This window comes from Cyprinodon tularosa, unplaced genomic scaffold, assembly GCF_016077235.1.
Source record: "Cyprinodon tularosa strain WSP-4 unplaced genomic scaffold, ASM1607723v1 ctg44, whole genome shotgun sequence".
NCBI lineage: Eukaryota > Metazoa > Chordata > Actinopteri > Cyprinodontiformes > Cyprinodontidae > Cyprinodon > Cyprinodon tularosa.
The window spans coordinates 1,836,019-1,862,102 of record NW_024039163.1 but is presented as its reverse complement, the minus strand read 5'-3'; the positions used below and the strand labels follow the sequence as shown (position 1 = coordinate 1,862,102).

The following is a 26,084-nucleotide window of genomic DNA, read 5'->3' as shown; positions in this document are numbered from 1 at the left end:
CCAGTTTAGTCCTGTTTCTCTGACTGTGACTGGCTGGATGTGCTCTCTTCATCCTCTGACATTAGAGTTGGCCCAGAGTGTTTCCTGGATATTTGCTTTTTGTATCTCTGCTTCTGTCTCCCTAAACCCCAGTCGGCCTCAGCAGATGGCCTCTCACACTGAGCCTGGTTCTGCTGGAGGTTTCTTCCTGTCAAAAGGGAGTTTTTCCTCTCCGCTGTCGCTACAAGCATACTTAATGTGAGGGATTACATTCGAGTCAATGAGTCGATACAATCAACTGGTTTTCCTTAGATAGAAACTTTGAATCAGTTTGACAGTATGATCAGGTGAACTGTAAAGTGCCTTGAGATGGCATGTGTTGTGAATTGACGCAATATAAAGAAACTGAATTGAATTAGTTTTTTGCCATAATGAAACTAAATAAATAGATAAAAGATTTCCTGCTTTATTAGTGAATTTCTGAAAAAAAAAAAAACTTCTAAGACTTTCTACTTTTATTATCTGCACCTGTAAATGCCTAAATATTCACCATTTCATCATGTTTATGATCCATGCTGTTCACGTGACACAACTTGTGCCTAATGTGCTTATTCACAGTGAGCATAGAGCAAAGATCTAGATCTGATAGAACAGCACGCACTTTGTGTTTGAGCGTCAGCCTGACCCACTTTTCAACAAACAAACTAAATGTAACTTTTACGCAGTTTGATCCCAGTCAGTGCAGAAAAGGAGGCTGGATGGTGGCTTCTGTGGGTTATAAGCAGTTTACTAAAAGCGTGTGTGCGATCTGTGAGTGTATTTCTGTGTGTGAGCTCCTCCTCTGCTCTGTTTGGCTGCTGGCTGGAGGTTGATGTCGCTGGCAGAGTGTTCAGGACAGGACCCAACTAGGTAGAGCTGGTCAAAGAGGAAGAAAAGGGAAAAAGTAGGGGATGTTGCATTTAGGATCCTGTTTATGGACACTGCAGGCAGGCTGCTGCTAACAGTCCGGTGGCCTTGTAGGTGCTGTCAAGCTGAAAGGTTAAGGTAGTCTCAGATCCGCAGTAGTATTTTTAGATCTCTTCTTTGAGGTACACAAAAAATGTCGTCTCCAAGTCCAGGCAAGAGGCGAATGGACACCGACGTGGTAAAACTGTATCCTTTTCAACCGAATATGGTCAAATGAACCCAACATGTCTGTTAGTGACGATTGTCAGCTGTTTTAATGTTTTGCTTATTTCCATTTTTGTCTCGGATGGCTGCTATGTGTTGTTTTATAGTGTTTTACTTTGCCGTTCGTGGCAAGGTTTTGTGTCTAACGTTTAGCTAATTATCACAGCAGGCGAGTGCGCCGTTTGTATAGAGCTTTATTTGACATAATGTGCCATGTTGATGATTATAACATTAGCTGTGGTCGTTCTGTTTGTTTCCATCGTGAATTAGCAACGGAAACTGTCGCAATACAACGATGGCAGTTAACTCTGTTAGCCTACAACTTTGAAGTTGGCCTCCGATTGGTACCTCTGATTCTGCATTCCTGTTGATAGCAAACATTTCTATCCCAGGTCTGTTTAAGAACTGTGGGTTTTCAAACAGTTCCCCATCTAAAATGGAAATGGTTTCTAAAACAACATTTATATGTCAACTATAAACCTGTTTATTTCTCCCTATAGAACATTGGTTGCACAAATCACAAGCTGTTTTGTAAATAATGTATAGAGAGCTATAGTTCTCTAAGTTCAAACATGAATCAATCTCTTGAACAAGCCAGATCATGCAAATAAATCAATTTAGCCATTTGGGTAGAGTATTTTGTATAAATAATGCATCTAAAAGTTGTAGGATTGTAGCTCGTTAGGACTGAACTTAGCAAGACTGCTCCAGGTCAAGTCATCCAGAGTTTAAGTTCAGGTTTTTCAGTATGATTACATTTTAGGTTTGGTTGATGGCAAAAAACAAACCAAAAACATCAATTTTGTTTAGATGATTTTTTTTTTTTATCATGTAAAGTAATTCTGTCTTGGTTTGATCTGTTTTAAGAGCATTTATTTAAAGTGATGTGTATTTTGGTTATTTATTCTCCAGGTGCACAGTATTTATATGGTGAAAACACTTTACAATACAGTATAACATTTGTTTATTTTTTAACTCATAACTATTATGTTATGATATTATATTATGTTATTCTTATACACCTTTTCTAAGGTCGACATTTGTGTGACAATTTTTTTCTATAATCATTTTGCTGCTGTAAACACCCGAATTTCCCCACTGTGGACAACTGGAACAGTCACTTAATTGTGCTGCTAAATCATATGCTACCAATCTCATGCGAACTTCATCGTTTGTGTTAGCTTCAAACACTGTTAGCCTCAGCTCTATAAGGAACCAAGTCAATATTTTAACTAACAATTTTTTATTCCCACTCACTGACAACAGGCTATAAAGTACGAAATATGTATTATCTACTTTTTAGAACCACTTCTTCGGGAAAACACTATTGTTTAGTCACATTTTTTTTAACGTTTTCACCGCAGCAGTTAGCTATAAATCAGGCTACAGTGAGAAGAGAACAATTAAACTCGATGAAAAGTCAAACCTTCAGGCAGCTGCAGGTGATTTATGGTCTTATAGAATCAAATTATCACTGCTTTGACTATCTGTCTGACTAAAACAAAGAGTAATTAAATTCATATGAGGCCTTTTTATTAAATCTTGTTAGAAATTATTATTCAATGGCGCTCTTTAACGTGTTTACTTTGAGTAAATGAAAAATAAAAGTACATCTTCCAAAATAAAAGCCCAAACTGTGCGTAATAAAGCAGGATGGAGCATTAATATCTTTTTAATATAAATGTATTTTTTATGCCTTCTCTATTGGTTCTTATTATCGTGGTTTTAATCGACTAAAATCTTTCTATTATATCGTTTCATGTTAACAGTTTTCCTGAATAATCAGCTAAAGTTAGTTTTATCCTACAGTAAAGGTTTAGTGAAAGCGTGTGCTGAATTGTTTTGTTTTTGTCCTGCAGCTTCATGCTGCGCTCTGATTGGTCGGCCTGTTACCATCCGGAACACGGTGGAGGGCGGGGCTTAAGCGCACAGCTGATGGGGAACAACAAGCATGCTGTAGGGGCGCATCATGCAGGGATGGGGGCTGGGAACATCCATGGTAGGGACAGAGGGGTGGGGGGAGACTGCACATACCCTGCAGGATTAACGGGTTAACAGGTTGTTTTTACTTCAATTTACAAAATAGTTAAATTAGTTAAAACCGGTTTATTCAAAAAGCTGAAGCTGGAATATCCAGTCCCTGAGTTAGCATGACAAGATAAAAAAGAAGTAAAAAAAAAAGAAGTTTAAAGGCTGGAACAGTGAGTTGTTTTCTTTTAACTCAAGGAAAAACTAAGAAAAATATGAAAAGAACAGAGGGTTTGCAATAAAGACTATGTAGTTGAAATATGTTTTATTTTGAAATATTTCTGATCGGTGATTTCCAGCCATCTTTCCCATTTTAACATAAATAATGGCTCTTTTCATGCTTTTCATGCAGTTTTGGTCTCTTCCTTCCAGACTTTTTCCCCTTTGAGAGTGTGCTACATTCACACTGCAACCTGAGGTGATCCAAATCCGATTTTTTGGCCCATATATGCGACCTGGATCTGATCTTTTCATGGCTGTCTGAACAACACGGATCCGATTTTTTCCAATGCGACCCAGCCCACTTGGCTATGTTGCCTGAATCCAATACGAATCTGATCTTCTCAAATGCAACCCGTATCTGAACGGCCAGGTCGCATTCATCCGACCTAAACGCTATTAATACCTGACAAAGGTCACTATTCTGGGTCTTGCTATGAAGAAGCGTTAAGAAAAACAACAACCATGGGGGACGATGTTGTGGAGAGCAGTATAATGTTTAATCATCTTGAAAAGATTGTGTTTTTATGGTTGGGAAAGATCGCTAGATGAAGACACATTTATGTTTACTTCCGTAAACACAGTGCAAGCTGGCCTGTGACGTCATTGCGTCCTCTGCTGCGCATGCGGGACACTTGTGTTGTATGACACAGGAGATCACATACAAGTCGCATATATTTGGAAATGTGAACAGCAACGCAAAAAAAAAACGGATTTCACAAAAAAATCCTAATTGAGCATCAAGGCCTGCAGTGGGAACGTAGCCTGAGTGGCTTACTATATATCTAAGACAGATCGTTGACGCAATCATTCTATCAATGGCTGATTAAAATTCTCCATGACCTTGACACCATTAAGGCTTGAAGCTAAAGGGTTTAGACTGCTGGATGCACATGTGAGGAAGGCAGGAGTAAGGAATGTGAATTTATTGCAACTTATATTGTCAAAGCAATATTTGCAAGGAGTTATGGCATCTTCAATTCTTAATAGTGATCTGTTGATTTTTACCCTATTTAGGAACAATTTGTACCTTCTTAGATATATTTTAGAGGATTTTCTACAATATATCTGTTGGTTAAATACTAACATAAGTGATTTATTCCCCCCCAATCTTTAAATGCATAAAAAATGACAATTTAACTTTTTTTTTTATTTCTACATAGTTTTTCTTTGTTTTAAGTTGATTAAATATCATAAAAATATTTAGGTATGTATGTTGATTGGACAAATGTTGTACCTCTTCTCTTTGGACCTAAAAAACTGCTGTTTGCAGTGCTGCATGCTCTGAAAAAAAAAATATATATATATATATATTTTTTTAAATTATTTAACAAGTGCCTGTACGATTCTCTTCTTTGGTTAGTTATATTGAAAGTCGGTGGTCATAAAGAACCTTAGAGGGTATTTACAGCATAAACAGAGAGGATCACCTGTGTTTTTCTGCAAACTTTGCTTCCATTAGACATCATCCTCCAGGCAAGGCCTTTTTTTGTTTATAAGGGCATTAATAAGGCTTAATGGGAGAAATTAAAAGAAAATCATTTTTCTTAATAGGACAATTAAAACTTTGAGATGCAGTAAAAATTATGATAATCACTCCCTAAAAAATTTAAAACAATAATGAGCTGAAGGACTATTTTTTTCCATCACTGAACGGTGACCAAAACAAACAAAAAGGCAGAATGGAGACCAAAATAATGTAACAGTCAACATATTTGATTAAATCTAATATTTCAAGGGAGTCTATATTTCAACTATTTTTTATTTCCACTGATTGAGAACATATTATTAAGTTATCGTGTTTCTTTTAACCTTTAAGCTGTTAGCTGTAAAGCAGGCTAGCATGAGCACAGTCAAACTCAAAGAAGAGTCAAATCTTCAGGCAGTTGCAGAAGATTTGTTGTCTTAAAGGGACAAATAGTTCTTTGACAGTTCGTCTTGCCAAAACAAAAAGGGTTTGAAAAGGGATTGAATTCATATCACATGTTATTTGTGTAAAATGGGCAATGAATAAAAAAAAGTGCCCTCTTTTGTGTGTTTACCTAAAAGGAATGATAACAAAATAGAAGTAAAAACCTCCTTAGTTTAAGGGTGTGTAATTAAGCAGGAATTTTTACAATTACAACTGACTTGTCACAGAAAATGGTTATAAATTTTAGTGTAAAAGTAATTTTCCTACTAAATTACAGTGCATTGTAAGCTTTCAACCAAACAAGTTCCCTGTTGTGTTTCAGGCTGAAAGAGCTTTGCTGGAGTTTCTATGGGGAACCCTCAGGGGTGGAAGAGTACAAGTTGTACATCTCTAACAGGTTTTATTTATAGGATCCTTTGCCTGAGATCACATTTAGAGTCTTCCTGTCTGTGGTTTGCTGCCTTTTTCTGAGGGTCTAAAGTCTCTGTACCTCTGCCCTTTTTGTTTTTATGGGTAGATGAAGTCTAGCAGGTTATTTTCCGTAGCTACAATGCGAGCGTTGTTGCTGTTCATATATAAGTGACTAAATGTTTCCTGACAGCGTGATGAGAGAAGGCGTAAGGCTTACTTTAGTGTCAAACCTAAGATGAAATACACCCAACCTTTCTGTGTTGTTGTTGTTAGACAGCTGACTCACTCATGCTTCTTGCTATCACCACATCCTGTGACTATTAACCAGCCAGAAGGTTCAATGTTTTCTTTGAGTAAAATGACTCATGATTGCATCTTTCTTTTAGCAGTAGATTTTAAAATTTGGTTTAAAGTTCTACCGCTCACCCCATGAGATAATAGTATTGTATTGTTATGAGCAAATTTTATGTTCATTTTTTCATTTGTTATTAAGGTAATCTTTAAGTATCAGTGAGGTGGTGCTGTCACTTTAAGAAACACTGAAGCCTGGTAACAGGAAGTTGTCACATAGGATGTAGAATGAGGTAATCAGGAAGTAAAATGCACATGCTACAGAATTAAATTTTGTTGTCAAGTTTATCCAGCAACATCTGCAAACTTCTTATGCCTTTGGTAGCATCGTTGTTTCACCTTCCTTACGACTTCAATAAACCTGTGGACAAGGAGTCATCTGTCTTCAGAGTCTTGATGTTAAGGAGGCGTTTAACTGACTGTCAAGTCATATCGAGTACATGTGATGAGGACAGCACAGTGAAACAACGGCTCTCATTCAGGCAAGAAAACGCAGTGTAAGCTAAAAACTAAAGTGAAAACTCAACATACAATCAGTATAAATGGCAGAGGGGACATCGTCTTTGAAGACACGCTCACATGCCTCATGCTCTTCAGTACAATCGTCAGCCTCATCCACTGGGTCGGCTGCAGCAAAGGCCAGAGCAAAGGCTGAAGCCGCAAAGGCACGCCTCGCCTTTGTTGAAAAAGAGGTGGCTCTGAAGCTAGAGAAAGCTAAATTGGAGGCATCTATAACAAAACTTAATTATGAGAAAGAGACAGCTGCAGCTATTGCTGAGGCAGAAGCCCTTGAAGCTGCTGTTGATTTGAATTCTGACAAACAGAGCTCTAAATTAAGCGTGGATTTTGCTCCATTGGACACCCCAGCGCGTACTGAGCAATATGTTCTCAACCAAAATCAGATTCAGGAGACTCACAGACAGTCATGTGCTGGTAGTGATCCAGCCGCAGAGTCAAAGCCTGACTTCAATATCTCATCTTCCCAGCTTAAGGCAGATGCAACATCCTTTCTTCCAACTGCATTTCAGTGTCCGCAGGTTGCTCCACCTAACCCGTCATTCAGTAAAAGTGACCGACCTGGAGATGTTATGTTGGGGCATGATAGTGGTCTTAATACCCAATATTACAGAGCTCCAAACATTAATCCTTTTTATCCACATCCTGCATATACAAATAACAGCAGCTCAAACATGAATGACTTTGTTCGATATTTAGCTCGTCGTGAGCTTGTGGCAACAGGTTTGTTGCAATTTAATGACAAACCACAGAACTACAGAGCCTGGAAACGCTCTTTTAAGTCAGCAACATTGGGTTTGGACCTGTCACCAAGCGAAGAAATGGATCTCCTGTTGAAGTGGCTTGGGAGAGAATCAGTACAGCATGTGGAACAGATTAGAGCAATACATATAAACCATCCACAAGCAGGGCTAAATATGATATGGAACAGACTTGATGAAAAGTATGGATCAGCAGAAGCTATTGAAGATGCTCTGTTCAAACGCATTGAAGACTTCCCAAAAATAACTAACAGAGATTACTCCAAGTTGACAAAGTTAGGTGATCTTTTAATGGAGCTCCTGTCAGCTAAATCTGAGGGAGACTTACCTGGACTGTCTTTCCTTGACACAGCCAGGGGCGTGAACCCAATAGTGCTAAAGCTACCTTATCGTCTACAGGAGAGATGGGCGACGGTTGGAGCATCCTACAAACAACAAAAATGTGTTCAATATCCTCCCTTCTCTTACTTCGTGGACTTTGTGTGTCAGGAAGCAAGGATTGCCAGTGATCCAAGTTTCAACTTCGTTTCTCACACAGACACAGCTCAGATAAATAGAGCACCTCCAAAATCAAACAAGTTTAAGGAGGTCTATGTTCACAAGACTGAAATCTCTCCTCAAGGTTACAGAGATGCTGACACAACACTAAAACCTAATGAATGTGACAAAATGTGCCCCATACACAGAAAACCTCACCCTCTTTATAAATGTCGTGCATTTAAGGAGAAATCCATTAACGACCGTATGGCACTGCTAAGGGAGAACAACATTTGTTTTAGGTGTTGTTTGTCATCCACACATATTGCAAGGAATTGCAGAGTCAAACTGCTCTGTGCAGAGTGCAAAAGCGAGGAGCATCACACAGCACTTCATCCAGATCCCAGAAGTTATGTTGACCCCCAACCACAGCATGGCGGGGAGGATGAAATAACCACAAGTCAGCCTCAAGTAAATTCGAAGTGTACAGAAATCTGTGGCGGAGAACAGACAAATCGATCCTGCTCAAAAATATGCCTTGTAAAAGTGTATCCAGCTGGCTGCAGAGACAAGGCTGTGAAACTGTATGCGATTCTGGATGAACAGAGCAACAGGTCACTTGTGCGATCTCAGTTTTTTGATGTGTTCAATGACCGAAGTCCAAGTGCTCCCTATACACTGAGAACATGTGCTGGAGTTAGGGAAGCAGCTGGAAGAAGAGCTAGTGGATATGAAATAGAATCTTTAGATGGAAATGTCCGGATCCTATTGCCAAGTCTTATAGAATGTAATGACATTCCTAACAACAGAGACGAAATCCCAACCCCAGAGGTGGCCCGTCACCATCAGCACTTGAAATCATTGGCTCATCTGATCCCTAATATTGACCCACAAGCCCAGATTATGCTGCTGCTTGGTCGAGACCTTATCAGAGTTCATAAGGTACGTAAACAGCTGAATGGCCCACATGATCTGCCATATGCTCAGAAACTTGACCTTGGGTGGGTTATCATTGGGAATGTATGCTTAGGCAGCAATCACATGCCTCAAACAATCAACACCTTTTACACCAAAACCACAGAAACGACACGCCCTACCCTCTTTGAACCTTGCCCCAATGTGTTCTGCATCAAAGAGAAATACAGCAGTGAGTACATCCCAACCCATCCTTCACTCTTTTCTGAGATGGACCCAGAGTGTTGTGCTGATCATCTTGGATGTGCTGTGTTTAGGCAGACTAAAGAGGACAACCAGTTGGCTCCTTCAATTCAGGATGCCCTTTTTATGAAAATAATGAATGAGGGTCTACACAAAGATGCAAACAATAGCTGGGTTGCACCGTTACCCTTTAAACACCCACGTCAGAGGCTTCCCAATAACAAGCCCCAAGCATTAAAACGCCTCATCTCACTCAAACAAAGCTTCAGAAGGAAGCCAGAAATGCGAGAACATTTTCTAAGCTTCATGAAGAAGATGTTTGTAAAAGGCCATGCAGAAATAGCTCCTCCAGTGACAGCAGATGAAGAGCAGTGGTACTTGCCCATATTTGGTGTGTACCATCCAAAGAAGCCCAACCAAATTCGAGTTGTATTTGACTCTAGTGCTCAGTATGAAGGTGTTGCACTCAACGATGTGCTGCTAACCGGGCCGGACCTGAACAACTCACTTTTGGGTGTACTACTGCGCTTTCGAAAAGAAGCAGTGGCTTTCACAGCAGATATAGAACAAATGTTCTATTGCTTTTATGTGAGGGAAGAAGACAGAAACTTCTTACGTTTCCTGTGGTTTCAGGACAATGATCCCGGTAAGACCATTATAGACTACCGTATGAATGTCCATGTCTTCGGAAATAGACCCTCACCAGCAGTGGCTATTCATGGCCTCCATCAGTCTGTACAAGACCAAAAGTTCCAAGTTGATGCAGATGTCAAGAACTTTGTCACACGTGATTTCTACGTAGATGATGGTCTTAAATCCCTGCCTACAGTTGAAGCAGCGGTAAATTTGTTGAAAAGGACTCAAGATGTTCTTTCTAAGTCAAATCTTAGGCTACATAAGATTGCCTCAAATAGAAAGGAAGTCATGGAAGCATTCCCATCCACTGATCATGCAAACAGCCTCAAAGATCTCGACCTTGATGATGACACACTGCCAGTGCAGCGCAGTCTCGGGCTCGACTGGAACCTCCAAACAGACTGCTTCGTGTTCAGTGTGTCTAAAGAGGTTAAACCCTACACCCGGAGGGGTGTTTTATCCACCGTCAACAGCCTTTATGACCCTCTTGGGTTTGTAGCACCAGTGACCATCCAAGGAAAGGCTATCCTGAGAGAGCTCACAACTGAAAAAGGAGATTGGGATGCACCTTTACCAGAAAATATGGAGAAGATTTGGGTGTCATGGAGAGCCTCCTTATCCGGACTGTCTGGCTTTTCTGTTCCCAGATTGTATACAGAAACATCCCCTTCAGCTGCTTCCAGAAGAGAACTGCATATCTTCTGTGATGCATCAACAAAGGCTATTGCTGCAGTTGCATATCTGAGAGTCATTGATGCATTCAGCAAATGCTATGTTGGATTTGTAATGGGCAAAGCCAAGCTTGCCCCTCGTCCTGACATGACCATGCCAAGATTAGAACTTTGTGCTGCAGTTCTTGCTGTAGAGCTAGCAGACCTACTCTCAGCAGAACTGGATCTCCAGCTCAATGCCTTGCACTACTATTCAGACAGCAAAGTGGTCTTGGGCTACATCCACAATGAGAGCAGACGTTTTTATGTCTTTGTCAACAACCGGGTGCTACGCATCCGAAAATCCTCTCTTCCAAACCAGTGGCACTATGTGCCGACAGACCAAAATCCTGCAGATCACGCTACGCGTTCTGTTGCTGCAAGTCACCTTAAGGACACAAACTGGTTAAGTGGACCAAGATTTCTGTCCAGCCCAGAATCAAGGAGCTGTAAGGACATTTTTGACCTTGTTGATCCAATCTCAGATCCAGATGTAAGACCTGTAGTGTCCACCTTACTCACCACAGCTTCCACCACAACTCTTGGCTCTCATCGTTTTGCCAAGTTCTCTTCATGGAAGTCTCTCACTCGGGCCATAGCACGTCTATTGCACATAGTCTGCATGTTCAAGATTGTGCAGACGAGAAACCAGTCTTGTAAAGGCTGGCACTATTGCACAGCAAGGATAACTGTGGGGGAGATAGATCGTGTTTCGAATATCATCACACGAACAGTGCAGGAGGAAACCTACATGGAAGAGATTAAGTTAATTCAGAAGGAAAAAAAGATTCCTAAATCCAGCCCTCTCCACAGACTAGACCCATTTATCGATGAACATGGGCTCCTGAGAGTTGGAGGACGTCTCCACCATTCTAGCCTTAATCGGACTGAAAAGAATCCAGTGATCATCCCTGGACAGCATCATGTTGCAGCTCTAATAATCAGACATTGCCATGAAAAAGTTCACCATCAGGGCCGTCATTTTACAGAGGGAGCTGTTCACACTTCAGGCTTTTGGATAGTCGGATGCAAAAGGAGGGTGAGCAGTATCCTTAACCAATGTGTAACATGTAAAAGGCTCAGGGCGCCACTCAGTGTTCAGAAGATGGCCAATCTACCGGCAGATCGTCTTACCACAGATCCCCCATTTACTAATGTGGGTCTGGATGTCTTTGGCCCATGGCACATCAGTTCACGTCGTGCTAGAGGGGGCCTGTTGTACAGTAAACGGTGGGCTGCAATGTTTACATGTATGAGTGTAAGAGCTGTTCACATTGAAGTCATTGAGTCCCTCGACACATCAAGCTTCATCAATGCATTCAGACGCTTTCTTGCTGTGCGAGGACCAGTCAAACACATACGATCAGATCGTGGCACCAATTTTGTAGGAGCCTGTAAAGAATTGAGAATACCATCCAACATTGATGACTCTGCAGTCAAGACTTACCTGTTGAACCAGGGAGTCACTTGGACTTTTAATCCTCCGCATGCTTCTCACCATGGTGGTGCATGGGAGAGAATGATCGGTCTGGCAAGGAGAATTCTCGACTCCATGTTCCTTCAGCTAAAAAACAAGCTTACCCATGAGGTCTTGGTTACCTTCATGGCAGAAGTAGCCGCTATCATCAATTCTAGGCCACTCTTGCCAGTAACAGATGATCCTGACGACTTCTACATGCTCACACCTGCAACTCTCCTCACTCAAAAGGTGAATGTTGTTAAGGCTCCAGGGGGCGAGTTTGGAGCTTCTGACCTTTATAAGTCTCAGTGGCGACAGGTGCAACACTTATCCAATACCTTCTGGGACAGATGGAGGAAACAATACCTGCCCATGCTGCAACCCCGTCAGAAATGGCAATCAATGCAACCTAACATCACAGAAGGGAGTGTTGTTCTGTTAAAGTGCAGCGAGGTGGCGAGGAATGAATGGCCTACTGGACTGATAACAAAGACCTTCCCTGGTCAAGATGGAAAAGTGCGACACGTTGAAGTGAAGACTGTGAAAGCAGGAAGGCCTGCAATCTATCTCAGACCTATTACAGAGATAGTGGTTCTCCTCCCAAGCAGGGATTAGTTATTTAGGTTGTTTTTCTGTTTAGTGACGTATATCTACGCCAGGCGGGGAGTGTATTGTTATGAGCAAATTTTATGTTCATTTTTTCATTTGTTATTAAGGTAATCTTTAAGTATCAGTGAGGTGGTGCTGTCACTTTAAGAAACACTGAAGCCTGGTAACAGGAAGTTGTCACATAGGATGTAGAATGAGGTAATCAGGAAGTAAAATGCACATGCTACAGAATTAAATTTTGTTGTCAAGTTTATCCAGCAACATCTGCAAACTTCTTATGCCTTTGGTAGCATCGTTGTTTCACCTTCCTTACGACTTCAATAAACCTGTGGACAAGGAGTCATCTGTCTTCAGAGTCTTGATGTTAAGGAGGCGTTTAACTGACTGTCAAGTCATATCGAGTACATGTGATGAGGACAGCACAAGTATAGAGGTAAATATTTGCAGATGGAGTTTATCTGATGAAGGTTCAGACGTTTTAATCTCGTTATTGTTGCTCATGGTATCAATCTAGCCTTTGACCCCTTCTCATTCATGTTCAAAATGGTTTTAAAACAGATTTAAGGAGCCCCTTTTTTCGTTTTTTAAAAATGTTTTTATAATTGATGGGATGTTGGAGAGGTGTTTTTTTCTTTAACCAGACATCAGCATTGAGAGTAAACATGAGGTCACAATCCTGAGTGGACTGAATGAGTTTGTGGTCAAATTCCATGGGCCACCTGGAAGTAAGAGCCTTTGTCTTCAGTTTTTTTCCACAATGTTTTATGGGATACATTGGCTTGGAATCACAGAACTGTTTACTGTCTGCAAAAAAAATATTCACACCTCCTTGATGCTTTTCCCACTTTGTAACCTTAAAAATGCCAATCATTGTATTTTTGGTGATCAACCGATACAAAAAAGCTCTGGATATTGACTAGAACGTTCTTACCCATGAAAACTCTCTGACTGCATGATTAGCGTTGTGTTTAAGTCTTTGGCAACTTATATATAAAATAGTTTAGTTTTTCTCCGATTGTTGGGTATTCGGCTCCATCTATGGTTACCGGGATTCTAACCAGGATTTTTATGAGTGTAGCGAGGGGCAATTTTTCTTTTTTTCTTTAATTTTTTTTAAGCTTGCTCTCTGCTGTCGGGCAGGAGTATGTTGACCTGCCTCAGGTAGCCAATGACATTTTTAAAAACACAGGGTTCATGTTTTCACAGCGGCCCTCTCATGTAGATGTGCAAATATCGAAGTAAATATGTTTAAAGATGCAGTTTCTGCTGCCATTTTTCTCGTTAAAAGTCAATTAATCGCCATAATTCCATTGTAACTAAGAGTTTCAGCTTAATCAGCCTTTGTTCTGAAATGCTCTTGAGACCAAGTCAGTGAAAGAGCCGGTATGCACATTGAAAAAATGAGCAAATCTTCCTGATTTTTAGCTTAACGGGGAGATTTTTTTTCTCCAAATAACGGCCCGGCACAAAATATGCTGTCCAGCATCTGTCTCTTCACAGTATGCCACTGCCAACACCAGATACCGGTGTGGCCAGGCTGATGTATGGGGGTCGTTTTTTTGTTTATTTGTTTTTCAGATTTTTGCATAAGCCAAAAAGTTCATAAGTGGCCTCATGTGTCTAGAGTACTTATGGAGCTTTGGATTAATAGTTGTTTAGCAGAGCTTTAGGCCTCTGCAGCTCCTCTAGATGTAGAAGGGACCTCTCAGCTTCTCTCCCTCCCCGTCGGGTCGGTCATGTGTCACTTTCCTTCTTCTTCATAATTACACACTCATTTGTTTTGGTTGATCACACAAAACACCACAATCCCACATCTTAAAATAAAGAGGTTCTGGTTGGAAGGTAACAAAATGTGGGAAAAAAAAGTCAAAGGGGTGTGTATTTTTTTAATATGGTACTTTCCTAATGATATGGCTTCTTATCTGCTCCTATCTTTTAGCGCCGTATGAAGGAGGCGTATGGAAGGTTCGGGTGGATCTACCAGATAAATACCCTTTTAAATCCCCATCAATAGGTATAGATATATACATTCTTATAGATAACATTATAACGGATTGACCGTTATACGTCCTTTAATATTATCTTCCTTGTTAATCATGATAACTTGGTGTCACAGAAAGATCTGGAACCAAAATGAGAGGAGAAATAAGAGCTGGTTTGAATCTGATGTCTATGATAGTAATTTTTAAAATCCTTTTTTTTTTGTTTCAGGTTTCATGAACAAAATCTTTCACCCCAACATTGATGAAGCGTAAGTTAAACTCATTGCTTCGGGAGTTGGCATGAAAAAAAAAGTTATCTGAGCATAAAACATAGTTTTCCTGCTTCCTGAAGATGTTTTTGTGTCTGTTTCTCAGATCAGGAACAGTGTGTTTAGATGTCATCAACCAGACATGGACGGCTCTTTATGGTAGGTCACAGTGACGTCCGCTAACATTCAAACCAAAGAAAACCCACACAGACAGAGCCAACAGCTCAAACTAGACCTCTGAAGTAGAGCTCAGCACAGTGTCTCTGTTTAATCAGCTTACACTGCGTTAGCGATAACTGCTGCTAGTATTCAGGTCAAGCATTCAGGGCTGATAGATGAGAAAGTCTTGAACATGTGGAGAAGACATGTTTGGGTTTATGTTGCTGCTCATTTTGTCCCTTTGTGTCAATCAACCAGCGAGATGTCTAAGAGTTACTTTGGGTAAACCTATACTTCGGCATAAAATGGCATGAGAAACCAAATGAAGGAAAATATTAAGTAGCATAAAGATTTTTAGATGATGATAAAAAAAAAAAAGTCACCTTATAAGTGAGATTTGAACACTTTTAACATCTGTTTATCCACACAGTGTACTTCCTATTAGACCCCTGGGAGGAGGTCCGATACATTTAAGAAAGAATGTGGAGAAAACAAAGTTGTTTGAGTATTTTTAGATTAATCTAATTTGCAAGCTGCAGTTTCCAAACTCCTGTTACAGTGGAATCAGGTCGTTTAGCTAAGTTAATCTGGATAATATTCTACTGTGAAACCTTTCAGTTTTAGAAAACAGTCATTATAAAACCCCTGAATTTTATTAACCTTTGGCCTAAATGCTTGTTTCACCACCTCTGGAACTAACAGCGATACTTATAATTAGAATGTCCTGACTGATTTGGCTTTCTAATTTTTAATATATTAACTATAAAATGACAATAAAAATACATTAGTTAAATTTTCTCATGACTATGCTCACATTAAGATAACTAGTTTGGGGGTTTTATGGGGAGAAGGTATGTGTATCATTTGAGTAATATATGTTTCCATATCTAATTAGAGGTAAATAGCAACCTAACCCATGAACGCATATGTCAATATTTCGGAAAATCTTAACTGATTAATTGTATAGTGGATTAGCTTGTAAAACACTTTGCTTTGTTTTTGTACTGAATTGTGCTATACAAATAAATTTGCCCTGCCTTGCCTTGCCTTGCTTATTGCGCCTTAGTCATTTTCAAAGTATGCTGTGGCAAAGGCATGTGGGAAAACCAATGAGTCAGATGCCTCCCTATCGTGCTCTATACCTTTAATTTAGACAACATGGATGTGTACATAAGTTTGTATATGTCATAGTAAGTGCTTTAGAGAAATCTAGTCTGTTATTGGTGAGTTTATAAGGAAAATATGGATGTTTTCTCGTTTCTTTTCCATTTACGGTTTACATTGACCCTGGACTTTTCATGGTGCCTATCTGATTTGGGCCCCCCATGGGTCCCTTCCTGGGCACCCCTGTGTAACCTTTCTGGCTCCGCCACTGCCTTAAGCGTGACTCAGACAGGTGTGTGCTCCCCCAGCTGCCTTCAAGACATTTTAGCCAAGAAATGCAGATGTGCGAAGGACCTAAATGGGAGCTTGCTATGCTTATACCTTATTTTTAATTTAATGTTCACTAGAATGGTCACTGTATCTCTTGATGCACATAGTGAGATGCTTACAGATGAATGTGTTAACGCTGTGATTGACGCTCCAGATTTCCCTGAGGGTTCTCAAACTGTGATTATCTTTTAGAAAAAGGGATTTAAAAACGTACCTTATTTAAAATGCTAATCTGAATCTGCTGTTGAAAAATATGTTTTTTAATTCAATTATTTGACAATAAGATGGAGACTTGATAAAACAAAGCTTAGAGCTGAGAGCAGTGCTGATATCTGAAATGGGTGGAGGTGAACTGGTGAAACAAACATCCTCAAAAGCCATGCATTGAGGAAATATATGGCTGCTGTTTATAACTCAAACACAGATTAAGGGAAAGTATAGGATGTGCTGGAAACTGTAGGTCAGATATGCAAAGAACAGGCCGGCCAATCTACATTTAGCTGGTTAAAAAAAAAACCTCAGCTATAAGCCTGAGAGATGACTTGTTTAACTAAGGAGGAAAAGGACCATGGGTTTTATGTTCTTATAACAGAAGCTGGCATCATTATTATGTTTAAAAAAATAGATAAAAGTTTCATTAATTTTGTTTGCTTAAATTAGTTTGTTGAATTTTTGAATGAAGCAGCGCTGAGCTTTTTTTGTTTTTTCATCCAAGGACAACAGAGACACTGGAAGCTTTTATAAAAACTGTCAAGCACCACAGAACACAGTTATTTTGGACAAATATAACAAAAAACTGTTGATAAGAATTTAATTTAAGAGTACGTCTGTCACTGAAAAAAACAACAAAAAACAGTAAATCACATGATAAAAATGATTAACATTATAAATTCAAATGAGATCAATAATTTCTGTTTGGACTCTTGTTTTATCTCTGCTTCTATTAAAGAGTCTAGATGATTAAAAGTTTCACTCATGTACGTCAGTCTCCACTCACAGCTCCCCTCATCGTTTGTTCAGCATCAGAGCATCGTGAAGAGTAGCAAGCCAGAGAAGGCTAGTTGGAATTAAGAAAAACGGAGCTGGAATTGGTTTTAAATCCGAGGGGGGAAAGCAGCAGTGTGGAACACTGAATGATAATATTATAATTTATTGCAATAATATCTGAGACAAGTTGTCATCCAGCAGCATTCATTATCGTGACGGGCCCATTTAAGAGCTGATATCGAACTATTATCCATGTTTTTGTTGATAGCCAAAACCTGTTTAGGCCACAAAAAGCTGTGGCATCAAACTGCTAAAAACAACTTTTAGACATCGAGTCTGTTTTAGTCACTTTATACACACAGTTGGTGGTTAATTGTATAGCTGTTGTTTTTGATGACAAAGATAGTCTAATATTTTTTTTCCCCCATGACTGCATATGATTATTTTTAACAGCAAAGCCAGGAATTGGAGTTTATGAATCAACCAAGCTGCTTTAGATTTCTGTCCACTAACTGCATAACCTTTGATAAGCGAAGTATTGCTGATTAAGATTTTAGGTTTTATGCAAATAAACTATGCAAATGACAACATAAAGTCTTTTAGAGTCCTCATGGAAAGGTAACATTTTGGAGTTAGCAGTACTTCCTGAGGCGCTGCTGCATTCAGACCTCTTTTTAAAACTGACAACACCAATGAAACTCGGAATATGTGAATGTTCTTTCAGGTTGGTTTCCTTTCCTTTCGGTGAGGAAACTCCTTTTTGCTATAGAAAAAGGTGCAGCAAAACCTTTGTCTCATGTTAACTTCCTATCTACAGCTTGTTCTCATAGGTTCTCAGGTTGTAAGGCACAATAGACAGAAAAACCTAAACTAAATGTCCACATTTTCCTGAAATGTACTAATCGAGGGAAAAACAAAAAAATGAATCTTTCTATGAAGCCTGTAGAGATTCCTTTTAGTGAGCCATCTTGATATAAGTTAAATAGAAAAAGATAATGAATGTATGGATTTGGAGACCGACATCACTTATGATTTTCCTATGTTTCATTAAAAAAAAATGGGTATAAACTAGCAACACCTTGTGGCTAATGTTGATACTGCACTCACATGTTTCTCCTTTCATTTGCCAGACCTCACCAACATCTTTGAGTCCTTCCTCCCTCAGCTGCTCGCCTACCCCAACCCCATCGATCCTCTGAATGGGGATGCCGCCGCCATGTACCTGCACCGGCCAGAGGACTACAAACACAAGATTAAAGGTAGTAAACACCTGAATGTATCTTCAATTTCATTGTCGGTGCCTTACAGGTGTGTTTTCTATTCCATTCTATTCCTTTTTTTTAATGTAAGGTTAAAAGACGATCTTAAATGTTTTTTACAGGAGTTTACTTGGTAGACAAAGTTGTGCTTAATTATGATTATCAATAGGGTTTCATTTGGTATAGCTGTTCTGAGGAGACCTTAGTGATTTATTAGATTACATTATGGAACCAACAACACCATGAGGACCACAGAATATAGTCGGTTTATAAAACAATATCCTGAGCTTTGTGCACTTCATAAAACAATATTCAACCCATAATCACAGAATGGAAAGGGTATGACACAAGTGGAAAGCTAGCGAGACATCACCGTCCAGCCTAACTGACGGGTCAGGGTCAGGCTAGTAGAGCATTAATCCCCATGGTAACCATGGAGGAGTTGAAGAGATCCACTGCTCAGGTTGGGGAATCTGTTGATTGATGCAGATGAATTAAAAACTGAACTTTTTGTCCTGTAGACAATTTCTGTGGTGGAAGACTAACTTTCTGACTGAAAGTGAGAAAGGGAAAGTAACTGTTCGGTTACATCATGTTAAATCAGATGTTATAAGCAAGTGAAAATTGATGAAAAGACTCAACCATTGATGTTCACAGAAACTTCCTGATTAACCTGACTCGTCATTAAAGGGGAGATACACTAGACGTGTTTATGGCATGTGGCGTTAGCACCGTGGCTTACAGGAATTTATTAAAACTGAATTTCTACCAGACGCTGCCAGGTAGACTCTTCAGATACAGATTTATTCTTTCGTTTCATTGCTAGGCCTGTCACGATAACACATTTTGCTGAATGATTAATTGTCTCAAAAATTATTGCGATAAACGATAATATTGTTTGAAGACCTTTTCTACACTGATTTAATGGAAATGACGTAATAATGCATGCGATTTCCTTCCAAAGATAAACACACTTTATTTTCAACAGAACACTTAACACTTGAACTGGTTAACAAAATAAAACGAGAAATAAAACTGAACTCTCAGTCTCTGTTAACTAAAAATACACTTGAATAAAAACTAAACTCAAGATAAAACCAAATCACTTCGGTCATTTGGTTTGAGTCCGAAATACTGCCACACTGCAGCTGTTGCATTTGGCTTTGAAACCAGTTCCATTTCGAGCTGCTGTGGTCCTCTGTTAGTTTATTGGATCATTTAGAAGTCAATAGAGTTTTTGAAAGGATTTTTTATTTTGTTGATGTTTGGTTTTGGATTGAAATGCCGTCAATTAATCACAGACCCTAAAAGTATCTCGGTTAAAAATATGAACCGAGTCCCACCACTGAAATATATAATTTTCCTTCCATTTCATTTATATTCTACATTTGGTTGGTATAAAGCTTTAAATTAAAATCAAACGCTTCCCTAAATACCCACTCGATTGTACAATAACCTGTGAAGCAATCCTGTTTTTTTGACTATAATATGAGAGAATGTGAAGAAGTTTCAGAAGTCTGAATATTTTTACGAAGCAGAGTATCTGATTGAGTCGCATGAGTCACAAGAAGCGCGTAATGTTGTCCTGTGATTTTTAATAGTCGCACGCATGCACTAATTAATCCGTCTGTCTCTTTCAGAATACATCCAGAAATACGCCACAGAGGAGGCTCTAAAGGAGCAGGAGGAGGGCGGAGGGGACTCGTCCTCCGAGAGCTCCATGTCAGACTTTTCTGAGGACGAGGCTCAGGATATGGAGTTGTAGTGAAGGCGAAGGCGTCCTTCATCTTTCAACAGACTATCATTTCCTAAAGAGCAGAAACTCAGTACTATATTCGTATTTAAACAAACAGGACACATTTTTTTACGGTAACACAAGGATTTTTATTGCCACACAAGGTTTTGCAGTATGGAAAAAACAAAACAAAAACCAAACTCCTCACCATCATCTCCGTGCTCTTCCTCTTCGTCTTCATTCAGAGAGATCAGAGTGAGGTGCTGTTTGATCTTCAGCTCTTCTTGGTGATCTCAAACCCAGATTTTCGCTATGCATTGTAAAACCGACACAGGATGATGCTCACCAACGCATTTTTACCACATTTTTTTATGTTGCCGCCTTTTCGTCTCTTCAAGGCAGAGTTTGAGGATTGAAGAAATAAAAAAACGAGAACCTTTTTTTACATTGTTTTTCTTTTCCCCACCACCAACAAGGAGCTGCAATCATTACAATCAGTTTTATTAAAAGATAAAATGGCAGCAGGCCAGATTGCTCATGTTTGCAGAGTACAGGCTGCAGATGGTCTTTGCAGGACTGCAGGAAGGTGCAGAAACATGGCACACATTCTAACCACATTGCAGTTTGCATGAATTTCTTTCTGTGCCCTGTGCTGTGATCCTCAGCAGTGATCGAGGAAAAAGGCCAATTATCAACATCCTCAACCTTCTCCTCCCCCTCTCCGTTTTAGGAAAGCATTCGCCATTCTCTGGGTATCTTTGTTGTGGCATGAAAGACAAGTAAAGTTTGTGTTGGCCTCCGTGGAGCTGTGTCAATGTGGGCATGAAGAGGACTCCTCAGTCCATCAGGGAGGATTATTTGTCGAACTTAACTTTGCCTATTGCTTGTGTTGAACTATAATAGGTGTCTGACATGCGTAGGGATAGTTAGTTTGTTTTGCAGATGGTGAATCCTCTCATAATGTATGGTTTATAGATATATAATTAAAAAACAAACGCTTTACCTGTTAAAGTTGTGGAAAGTTAAATCATCTTTATTTTTTAGATGAATCCCTCCAGAGAAGTGCCCCCCTCTCCTATCCTCCTGCACCTCCTCATGTCAATGTGTGCATCACATCTGATTGTAGAAGCGCTCTTTGTTTTCCTGCTGTTGGTTAGTATGTTTCACCAAAAATATTGGGACCAAAAATAATTTCATGTTCTCCCTCGAGGTTTGAACTCTTAAAAAAAAAAAAAAAAAAAAACACTTTTAGTTTACTCCTGCAAAGCTTTAGCCGGTGGAAGTGTTGATGGGACACTGATCTGAGTTTGTTCTTGCCCACACCCTGCTCGTTGCACATCAGAACATTATTTTTGACCTCGAATGAGAAATATTTAACGGGCTTCAATAAATGGGTTCATTTCATGTTGTTTGAAGGGGAAATAGTTGAAATCAGACCTCATTAAAACAGATTAGCTTTTGTTCCAAATACTCTGCATGTTGGTGTTAGTCTTAGGACAACATGATGTCAAAGTTTTCAAATGAAACTAAACAAAAATAAAAAATAGGAACCACTGTCCAGCCTCTTTGGATGCCATCAGGATTCCCTGCTTTGTTTCTTCTTCTTTCTTTTTTTTTAAATTAATGAATCTCATATTTGATGCCTATAATTTCTCTGAATGTTTTTATTTTGAACTTTTAAGCCCGGTGTGCAGGATAAAGATCTAAGATATCCGATTTTTAAATGGGAAAAAGAAATATCAATAAATGTGCTTCCCTTGTAACTCAAAGAAATAAACAACAAAAACATACATGATCAGTGTTGTATTTTTTCTCTACTAACATGGGCATGAATTAGTTTGTCATTCATTTTGAATTTTTTTTAAAGACTTACAAGACTTTTCAAGGTTTGTCCACTAGATGGCAGTGCTAGGATGTTTCGTTTAGTAACAGCAGAGGGTTGAATATTGCCTCCCAGGAATGTAGCTTTGTTTATTTAACATCTTTGTAAAAGTTTAGGTTTATTAGAAAAGGGATAAAAGTTAAAAACCATAAGTTGACTTGAGACACACAAAGGATAAAAAACATGAGGTTTCTGTGTAAAAAAACAAACAAACAAAAAAACAAAACCAAAAACAGATTTATGATTTTCTATGAATAATCATTCACTTTTATAAACGGTTTGTTAGTTGAAACACTTAAGACAGCAGCATTAGATTAAAGGCTGCGAGTTTGACGGACGTATTTCACTACATATTTTCCAGAGGCGAACAATTATATTTAAGTCTAGTTGAAAGAGCTGTAGGACTCATTTCCATTCTGCTGCTGAAGCCAATCTTTGGATATCTGGTCTCTGTGTTTGGATGCAATGTGATGTGGAAACAAAATCATCTCCTTAGCTGTAAAGATGGATTTAGAGAACATTGGTTTGGTAGAGTACCTCTCTTATCAAGGTATTTCTACCCTCACATCTTAGTTCCCTCTGTAGAGGGTGCTGGTTTTTCCCCATCTTCTATTCCCGATGATGGAGATCAGTGTTTTTCAAGATTTAAATGTTGGTTAAACAAATAATTTGTTTCCTTTCCCTCATTTTGCCCAGTCTTGGAGCTCTACAGACTGTACCTTTTATTGTTTAAAGGAGTACATCAACAGAAGTTTGTTTCATCCTAGACTATCAGGTAGGGTTACAGCTGGACCCCTGTCAGGTGTAGTACAATCAAAATGGCTTCTCCATCTTAAAATCACTAACATGCCCAACGCTGGGATGAGAAGAGTAAGCTTTTAGTTGCAACTACTTGAGGTGATGTTGATGTGATACAAATAGACAACTTGGTAAAAAAAAAAAAAAAAGTTACCAAGTCTAACAGCAGGATATCTAATCATTCTAAAATATAATATATGGACAAACCAACATAAAACTGGGTCCCAAGACAAAAGTGGAATCCTCTTCAAAGGCCAGCTTAGTCTATAAGCTTAAGTCCCACAGAAATACAGAGAAAAGGGACCAAATCGCCCTCTTTCTAAACTTTCCAACCTTTATTAAATGTCATAGAAGACAAAATGCTTCCCTATTGCTAAAATTGGGTTGGGAAAAGTGTAGTCCTAAATGGTCAACACTGATTATAAAATAATATCTTAACTTATATGCATTTGATTAAAACTTAACATGAATAATTGAGAGGTGGATCTTTTCTAAAGTTACTGGCAGATGTTTACAGTGACACATAAATTATCACTCCACTGTAGTTACCCTAATGCTTTAAAGGATCACAGTAGTCTATATTATAAACTTTAACATTTAGTGAAATAACATTGGGTTAATTGATTTAAGCTAGGTGAGATCTTTACCGTTATTCAAAATAAGCAATATTTTCTATGAACAAATCTTTGCAAAATTATTTTTAAAAGATATCAAAAGTAGATACAATGTAAACTAGATATTCATTTTTTAATCTTTCCTAATGTATATGCATTAACTATACTGTAAAGATTCATTCCTCTTGCCATTAGACTCTACAATACGGCACTATAACTGCAATAACTTGTGCAATAACTAATATGCAATCACTATTTAATACCCTGTTCAATAGCTATATATAAATACCTATCCTCATAAATAACTATTTAATACCCTGTGCAATAACCTGTGAAACAATCCTGTTAAATAAGAGACTTCACCGAATACACTGTATACCCCATGCACCTTTTTCCTCCTTTTGGCACCTTCTTTTGACTATTGAGCCGATGTGACAAGTGAATTTCTTCACTGTGAGATCAATAAGTTCTTTCTTATCTTTGATTGGTTTTATAAATTTATGTTGATAGAAAAATGTATTTAGAAAAACGCTTCTTCTGCTTAAATTTATCTTGTAATTGTATCTTTATCTTATATTTCCTTATTTATTTTATAATTTAAAATACTAGAATTTTCACATAACTGTTTGATTACATCATTTTAAATCAGATGTTATAAGCAAGTAAAAATAAATGTTAAAGTACTGCTCCTCTTATTTAATAATTTTTTGGTAACTCATTACCCACTTCAGGTAAATCAAATAAAAAAGCGAAACATGACAAACAAAAAAGGGAGAAAAAATATCACATTTTGTGATACATTATGGTGAATTTATTCATTTGTGTTGTTAAATTTAAGGTCAATGTTGAATTTCATATAGCAAACATCATTTGTGACAAGTAGGTCTACAATATATGCCTGTTTGTTGAAAAGTTCTCTAAGATCTAGTTTCGAGGTTAAATTGAGGAATAAATAACATTTCCTTTTGCCCAAACGTTTATCTGGAAGCTGATTCTGTTCAATATGGATAAAAGTCATTAAATTTAAGAACTGATTACATTATTTTTCATGTTCATTAGCTAAACTAATTCTTGGCTTTGCATATACAGGGATGATTATAGAGGAATATAATAGTGAATGGTGTGATGAGGTCCAGACCCTGTATAGCTGATGATCTAATGAAATATTTATGGTTGTGTGGCCAAGCTGCCCCTTTCTGCACATATTCTGGTTTCCAGTTGCAACACCACTGTTTAATTTGGCTGGACAGCCACTCTGAGTAATTAGAGCTCATCTATTGTTTTTTTTATTATTTCAGTCTCTCTAAATATCAAAAATCTAGCCTATAATTATCAAATGATTAGACTTGTTTTTTAGTTTCAAAAGGGATATATGTTTAAAACAGACTTGAGGCTGAAATGATTACTTCAATACAATAAAAAAAATGAAGAATGTGGGAAATATTTTATAAGCAAAAGAAAGGGATCAAATAAACGTCTGTTATTTTCCGGAGTAACCCGAGAGGATGGAGGAGACGCGCAGTGCGCGCAGAGCGGTGCGCCTCTGCAGGCTGGCTGCGCCTCCTCCATAATGTATAGAGAGGACAAAGGTGGGACGGCTGGATTACAAACTTAACTTTGAATGAGCCGTAACCCAAGCCCCAACTATCCGATAAAAGCGGGTCGGCATCCGCTGAAAGGATGATGCGTCTTTTTCCACCTGCAATCTGTCTAATAATCACCGACAGCAGGTAAATGAGATGCAGGCAGCTTTGGATGCTGCTATAAAACGCAGAGGCCTGCGCTTGGAGAGACTCTAACGCACTCAGGGGGGGAGAGAGGAGAGGTCCTTTACAGCCTGGATGCTGGTAAGTCTATTTTCCTTTTGTTTTTGCCTGGAACCAGGAAAAAATCATCTTAAACTATGACCAAGTAACTTTTCTCAGCTATATGTTTGCAGCTTAACATCATGATGTTTTTTTTTTTTTTTTTTTTAACAGTGTCCTGTTTGGCAATGTGGCAATAAGAATAATTGTCTTGATGCCAAAAAGAGCCCAACAGATTTTACTTTCACAAGTGGAGCAGTAGGGCTATTGCCATGTTCCGCTTGTTTCATGCATATAAATTGCTTTATTATAATCATGATGTTAATATCAAATAGGCAAAAGGGAGAAATGGCACCTAAAGTGGCTGATCTCAATCAGTTATAGAAAAAGTCTCAGCTTTAATTAAAATTAAAATGAAGATTAATAAGAGGTGGAGAAAGTCAGGAGACCTAACAAACCGACACCTGGTGGAGGTCTTTAAAAGCTCTTTTTTTGGGAGGCTGTGTTTTGTTCTGTAGAAAGTTAACCACAGTGAAGAATGGCTGTGAGGTAAAATGTATTAAAAAACATTATAACAACATTAAAGTTAGATTTGACTATGTAAATTATACAGTTGTCTGTAATACTGTAAAATATTTTAATTGGATGTTTGCAGCAGATGATGCTCACTGTGAGCTCTCACATTTTTGCAGAACTTTATATGCGATTTAGGCATCATGCAGTTATTGGGTAAGCCGTCTCCAACTTCCCCATCTACACAATAA

At 38.7% G+C, this 26,084-nt stretch overlaps 1 protein-coding gene across 1 annotated transcript; it reads left to right on the top strand.

Moving 5' to 3' along the window:
• The first annotated feature begins 813 nt into the window (after nucleotides 1-813).
• Nucleotides 814-20,656, top strand: LOC119793090 (ubiquitin-conjugating enzyme E2 H-like). The gene is made up of 7 exons (XM_038300072.1): nucleotides 814-1,131; nucleotides 13,045-13,121; nucleotides 14,336-14,410; nucleotides 14,608-14,647; nucleotides 14,754-14,806; nucleotides 18,358-18,486; nucleotides 20,127-20,656. Exons 1-7 carry the CDS (start codon nucleotides 1,079-1,081, stop codon nucleotides 20,249-20,251), a joined length of 552 nt encoding a protein of 183 aa, XP_038156000.1. The 5' UTR covers nucleotides 814-1,078; the 3' UTR covers nucleotides 20,252-20,656.
• The last annotated feature ends 5,428 nt before the right edge of the window (nucleotides 20,657-26,084 follow it).

What these genes read in the sequence shown, in the direction of transcription:
- LOC119793090 (XM_038300072.1), top strand. Translation starts at nt 1,079, where the DNA reads ATGTCGTCTCCAAGTCCAGGCAAGAGGCGAATGGACACCGACGTGGTA. An exon ending in ATTCCATGGGCCACCTGGAA is followed by an intron (nt 13,122 to 14,335) that starts GTAAGAGCCTTT and finishes CCTATCTTTTAG; the next exon opens with CGCCGTATGAAGGAGGCGTA. An exon ending in TTTTAAATCCCCATCAATAG is followed by an intron (nt 14,411 to 14,607) that starts GTATAGATATAT and finishes TTTTTGTTTCAG; the next exon opens with GTTTCATGAACAAAATCTTT.